The sequence below is a fragment of the Austrofundulus limnaeus genome, unplaced genomic scaffold (genome assembly GCF_001266775.1).
Source record: "Austrofundulus limnaeus strain Quisiro unplaced genomic scaffold, Austrofundulus_limnaeus-1.0 Scaffold287, whole genome shotgun sequence".
Lineage (NCBI taxonomy): Eukaryota > Metazoa > Chordata > Actinopteri > Cyprinodontiformes > Rivulidae > Austrofundulus > Austrofundulus limnaeus.
The window spans coordinates 197346-204466 of NW_013952689.1; the positions used below are offsets into that span (position 1 = coordinate 197346).

The following is a 7121-nucleotide window of genomic DNA, read 5'->3' on the forward strand; positions in this document are numbered from 1 at the left end:
CTGCGATAGCCTTAGAGGGCGGAGCTTACACGAAATAGAACTGTCTGCGATACTGTGGTCACTTTCCATGTAGCATCAATTATGCTAATGCTAGCTGCCTGTCACGTTCTCTCGACCTGGCCACACCTCCGCTCTCTAACCCCCCTTCCTCCACCCACACCCCCTCCCCTACCCACTTTGATGCATTTTTCAAATTTCGCCTTGGGGCGGAGTTATCTTTTCACAGGGGGGGTAAGTTACACTTTAAGAATCTCATCATGGATGTGTTGATCAGTGGACCCGTTCCTACAGCAAAAGGAGGGGACGTGCAGCAGCAGCGATTGAACTGGGGTTCCACAGGAGCTTTCCAGAAGGAGCTGGCAGACCCATCAGGACTGTGTCAGTCCAGTCCACCCAAAGCAGAGTCATGACCAATGGAATCGTCTCATCCATCTGATTCTAAAGGCTGAGTTATGGTCGCGCTCTGGAGCACGCACCCTCGCCGGCAGTGGAGGTGTTTCATACTTGGCGTTTACGTTGATGTAGATTTCTCCAAAATGACACGTGGAAGTACACTTTACAACTTGTGAAAATGCTGTAAGTAGGAGAGCAAAAGCTTGACAGACAGACAGACTGCACACAAAGGCTGCGGTGCTCACAGTGTTTGTGGAGACTCTCCAACATCACGTCACGTCATGTGAACTCTACTGAGACGCAGAGACTCGTTTCTTCATATCAGCTATGAAATAAGCAAAGATCTATGTTCTACAAACATTTAAGTTCCTCTGTATTTACAGTAATTATGGTAATAAACTCGTGCGCAAAGTTAATATTTTCAGACTCAGAATGGATGGATGAGCCGGTTGCAAAATACAGCAGCGTGCACACACACACCGACACACAATCGCTCGTTCTTTGTGTGATAAACATATTTTATTCCTTTTTTTACTCAGGATTTTTTTATCACTCACATTATATTTAATTCATTATTTAATGACATAAGAAATCATTTCTGATCGCGCAGGGATCACTCAAACATGTCCTTCACACATGCACATATGCATCTGTTTAACATATGTTAATGAAGGCGTGTCAGGGGAGGTAAGACACCTCCCCTGACACGCCTTCATGTTAATGAAGGTGTGTCAGGGGAGGTGTCTCACCTGCGCTCAGTTCCACGTTAATTGTGATGTACAAAAGAAATGCGCGTGGATTCAGGCGTACGCACAGTTTGATACATCTGGATTTTTTTGTGCGTACGCCGTTTTCTAGATTTGACCGTACGTCAGGTTTCAGTAAGAAATCCACGTAAGTCTTTGTACATGAGGCCTCTGGAGAGTGATCAGCTGACGTCTGAGGCTGAAGTACAATGGTAGCAAACTGAGACACCGATGGAACACGATGTACAAGTGGCTGATAAGGAGACTGCTGCAGAATCAGAACCACAGAGAGAGGAGTTACTTCAAGCTGCAGAACTGGAAGAACATCTGGATTCATCAACATTGCAACCAGAGGAACCAGAAAATGGGTTCCCCCAACCTACAACTGGAGAAAAACTGATCATTTCTTCTTCTCCACCAGAGAAACCCAAACCATCAACTAAGAAGGAGAAGGTACACACTACACCCAAGATGGGGCGGCTGTGGCGGAGTGGTTAGGGGAGTCGTCCTGGAACCAGAAGGTCACTGGTTCGATCCCCCGTCCAGCCGTCTCAGTCGTTGTGTCCTTGGGCAAGACACTTCACCCACCTTGCCTACTGATGGTGGTCAGAGGGTCCGGTGGCGCCGATGCATGGCAGCCCCACCTCTGTCAGTGCGCCCCAGGGCAGCTGTGGCTACAGTGTAGTTTGCCATCATCAGTGTGTGAATGTGAGTGTGAATGGGTGAATGTCTGTTAGTGTAAAGCGCTTTGGGGGTCCGGAGGGACTTGAAAAGCGCTCTATAAGTTCAGTACCATTCACCATTCACCATTCAAGAAAAGAAAGTACTGGTATGGACACTTCATTGAGGACCCTGTGGAACAAGCAGAGCATCGTTTGGAGTTACGCACAAAGCTACAGTGTTATTTGGCATGGTATAAAGGAAGTGGGACGGAAAAGCTATTTTAAGGGTGAAAAGAGAGAATTATGAGCGAATGCTCTGATGAACAGAATCCGTGACAATGGGTAGCCCTGGCGGAGTCCAACTCCCAGTCTGAAGGGGTCCGACTTACTACTGGCAATGCGAACCAAACTCTCGCACCGCTTGTATAGAGACTGAATGTCCCCTAACAACAGACCCACACTCTCGTAGCACCCCCCACAGTGTACCTTGAGGAACACAGTTGAATGCCGTCTCCAAGTCCACAAAATACATGTAGATTAGGAAACTCCCATGACCCCTTGAGAACCCTAGTGGGGGTAAAGAGTTGGTCCAATGTTCCCTGGCCAGGACAGAACCCGCATTGTTCCTCCAGAATCTGAGGTTCAACTATCGATCGGACTCTCTTCTCTAGCACCCCTGAAAAGACCTTACCAGAGAGGCTAACGAGAGTGATGCCCCGGTAACTGGAGCACACCCTGCAGTCCCCCCTTTGTAAAGAGGGGAACCACTACCCCAGTCTGCCAATCCAGTGGCACTGCCCCCGATGTCCACACGATGTTGCAAAGGTATGTCAACCTGGACAGCCACAACATCCAGAGTCTTGAATCAGGGCGGATCTCATCAACCCCTGGAGCCCTGCCGCCGTTGAGCTTTTTAACTACCTCAGCGACCTCAACTTCAGTTATGGACAGACCAGCCCCAAAGTCCTCAGACTCTGCTTCCTCCATAGGAGAGGTGCCGGTAGGATTCAGAAGGTCAAGAATTATTCTTTCCACCTCTCAACGACATCACTGGTTGAGGTCAACATCACCCCACCTTCACTGAGCACAGTGTTAGTGAAGTGCTGCTTCCCCTGCCTCTGCCACCAGATGGTTTGCCAGAATCTCCTCAAAGCCGATCGAGAGTCTTTGTCCAAGGCCTCACTGAACTCCTCCCACATCCAAGCTTTTGCCTCAGCAATGGCCAGGGCCACGGTTTCAGATGAATCTCCTGAAAAATAAGCACCGCAAACCTACAGTCTGGACATGTGGGATTATTGTTCCCAGTTTTACAAACACGCAGTGGTTACAGAACTTAAAGACGTTGGATAATAAAGATGTTTTAAAATGACTTGACTTTTGTTATTTACAGATAATGCAATATGACAAGGTACTGTCAGTACAGAAATGTAGCTTCAAGCAGCTGTAGATCTAAAAATATTACGTTAAACTTTGGTCTTAAATCACAAGTTTTTTTGCAGAATTCCCAACACGCATATATTTTGTCCCCATGAATCTTTACAAGATGTAATATAATTTCAGTGGCATGACTTTGGTAAGTACAATTATGAACTATTAAGCTAGAGGCATGGAATGGTGCAGAGCTGAGCCGAACCGTGCTGTTGAGGCACTAGTGGAAAAGGGGCATTTTGGCTCTGCTCTGTAGCCCAATTTAGTAGATTGAAATCATATTTTCTTCATTACAGTTGTGAATAATTTAAATCAAAATCTTAAATAAAACATTGTATGAAGGCAAAATATGCAAAATACACATTTTGGGGATTTTTCTCATCATTTGACCTTTAATGATAAGCATTGCTATTGGCTACACTCTCACTGGGTACTCCCTGTAGACCCATCAACAGCAGAGGCAGAAGCCCTCACCATCAACAAGCCCCAAGGCACTAAACCCTCCGGTTGTTTAGAGCCTGATAGGCATCAGGTCACCAAGCTGACTGAGTTAGAGTTTTTGTGTTGGATAACGTTGAATGCATTTTGAATGAAACTGGCTCCAATCAGTTACATCAAAAGATAACTCAGTTTCATTCAAATCAGTCTAGTTGTTTGTGAGATATTCTGCTAACAGACCTGGGCATGTTAATACTTCTGAAGACAATAACATTGCTCAAAGTCACACCTCACTGTTGTGTCCTCTCAGGTTAAAGTTGATTCTCTGCGGTGTACTTCTGTCCCTCCTGCAGTGACTGGACGTAAATGTCACCCCAACAACTCCTCTGGCGTTCCCCGTGGCGAGCCAGCCTTCCTCATAGTACCGTCTTCGGCACACAGGCTTGTCCTTCTCGCTCTTCGGGACCCGGCCTTTCCATGAAAGGCAGAGGATGTTGGAGTCACTGCAGAGGATGGGACCATGTTCCACGGCGGCCAACATCCCTACTGACTGAGCAGGCTGTTGAAAGAAAGAGAGCCGCAACATCACCTTCAACAAATGTCATCCCACGTACATTTTCAGTTCATTTCAGTACATTCAGTTTGTGTTCCGTGTGGCTCTACATGAACACTACACTACGCTACATTACTCTGCATTTATTTTACATTTAATCTATGTTTACTCTACATTTACTTTACATTTACTCTAAATTTATTTTACATGTTCTCTACATTTACTCTACTGTACTTGTCATTACTCCACATTACTCTACATTTACTCAACAGTACTCTAAATTATTTTACATTTATTTTACATCTACTCTACATTATTCTACATTATCTACATCAGGGGTTCTTAACCTTTTTGACCTCGGAGCCCAATTTGTTCGACATAAAGTGACACTAGGCCCAGTCACACATTACCATACGGATCAAAATGGTAGTTATTCTAAATCTTGGTTTAAAACTATAATTATTCTAAATCTTGGTTTAGTTTATATTGTATTTGCATTCTAACTAAATAAAATACACTTACAGTTTAAAAGTAAAACTCTTGTCAAATATTTACAAGACATGATTAATGACAAACATTTGTTTATATTGTAACCTGCCCATAACAATTATTTGAACAAATACAACAGTCAGTCAACAGACCACTCAGGCTTATCAGCACAAAATTTTTTTTTAACATAAACAACAACAAATAGACAATTCAATAAATAAAATTGTGATTATAAAATAAATACATTCAAAAATATTTTATGTAAATGTTTCAAATAAAACAAACTGTAAAAATAAATTTGATAAAGTGCAAATGAAAATAAAGCCTTTTTAAATTTTTGCATGGTAGAACTAGAAGCTGCTGTTCATATTAGTGACCAACAATAACAGTAACAACAGCTTTTTGACAAAATGTTTAAAAATAAACTGCAAAAATAAATTAGATAAAGTGCAAATTAAAATATAGTATATATAGTATACATCTGCAACTGTATTTGATAATGTTTTGAACTTTGAAAATTTTGCATGGTAAAACCAGAGGCTGCTCTTCATATTAGTGACAAACTTTGGCATTTTTTGATGAATTATCTTCATTTTTGCTTCTACTTTTAATTTAAAACAGGTTTCCATTCTCAGCAGGTTTCTAGGTTCTTCTTCTACGTATTAAAAAAAGTTGTTAAACATCTGAGTGACGCACTACTGCTACTAGTGGTGAGAAAGTGTATTGCATCTTGTTCAAAATCAATGCAGTCCTGCGGCCCTCTGCGGCCCAAAGTTAAAAACTGTTGTTCTTTTGAGGCCCTCAAGGTGGCGATCATGGCCCACAATTGGGCCGCGGCCCATAGGTTAAGAATCTCTGATATACACTACTCTACGTTTACTTTACATTTACTCTATTTTACTTGACATTACTCTACACTTACTCCAATAACTAAGCCAGGTTTATTTGGGTGAATTAGCTGCGGTGGTCATCTTGAATTGGGCTAACTCAAAACCTTAAATGGACAGTGCAATCATTAAATTATGTTAGTGAAATATCAGTTATCAACTATAAAAACAGTCATAGGACACAACAGATGGAGAAATGTGCAAAAATCTTCATTGAGGCATCGAGGAATTGAGCTGCTCAAAGTGGCGGCATGTTGGAGTAGCTCTGTTACAATCATTATGATATATTTTTTAATTTTTTTCATTGCTCTTTTTCTGACTCCCTGTTATGATACTTAACTATAGAAACATGATGGTGTGTTGCTGATTCACATCTCAAAAGCTCAAATAAGACTACAACTACAACTACAACTACAGCACCAAATCCCAGATGAGTTGAAAAGATGAGTTGAAAAGGCTCTTCACGTCTCTCCTCGTCATCTTCTTGCTTTGGGGCACCACAAATGACCCAAATAGTGCTATATTATAACGTTTAGTTACAAATTGAGTAATCCATGACAAGCATACGTTTGAACAAATAATTTTAACCAGTTCCGAATTGGACCTGAGTGCACTCCCTCATCCCTGCTCATCCCCGTCGCTCTGGGCTCTGTGTGCGGGTCGAACTTTTCACCCCACTCCACATAAGAACACAGACGAACTATATGGTGTGATTGGTCAGAAGTTTGTAGGAGTGTTTGTTTGTGCTAAAAGCGCTCAGTTTGCTTCAACCACTCGCTTAAAAAAAAGAGAGAGAAAAAAGTGACTCGTCCGAATGCTGACTACCAGGAAGCAGAGATTATAAAGATAGTCAAACGGCCAAAACCTCATAAAAGGGGATAAAATAGACTATTTTCACGGTGAAATCTGACTGATAAAAACTTTTGAGCTTAATCCTGGACCAGTTTGTGGTATAAATAACGTCGAGTGACGAGCGTTGGACTTATTTTTCCTGCATTGGATTCCCTCCGGGTAGAAATCCCCTGTAGTGACGTATGCAGCAGCGGGGGGAGGGGTTCCAAGGAGCTCGGTGCGGGGGTCTCAGGAACTATGAAAGCTGTGTGCGAGCACAAACGCCGAATAACCACAGAATTTACAAGTGACTTTAGAAAAAAAGAAGCCGTTGCTTATAATAAGCGGACCTGCTTGCTTTTTTTTAAACAACCTAACTGTGCATGCCTTATTAGCCGATTGAATCATCTATCGGCGATAGTGACCATGATTTATGATCCGAAAATAGGGACGATTTCCCATCCCTGCTCCATGCTCTAACAAGAACCCAGCCAGAGTATCCGGAATGCAGTATTATGTGTTTCACTGAGACATGGCTGCAGGATTATATCCCTGACATCTCCCTGTCAGGCTTTCTGACCATACAATGGACAATCCTGAGCATCCTCTTCATCAGAATGTCACACTACAAAACTGGAAAAATAGTCCTGAAAGCGAGCTGTGAGCCTCTACTCTGAATTATCTGGTGAATTAA

At 42.6% G+C, this 7121-nt stretch overlaps 1 protein-coding gene across 2 annotated transcripts in view; it reads right to left on the bottom strand.

Moving 5' to 3' along the window:
* Positions 1-7121, bottom strand: part of tulp4b (TUB like protein 4b) — a 44559-nt gene that overhangs the window by 32550 nt on the left and 4888 nt on the right. For both annotated transcript variants that reach the window (XM_014021323.1, XM_014021325.1), the window contains exon 3: positions 3957-4226. In XM_014021323.1, the coding sequence (XP_013876777.1) occupies positions 3957-4226 (270 nt within the window). The remainder of the gene's footprint in view (positions 1-3956; positions 4227-7121) is intronic.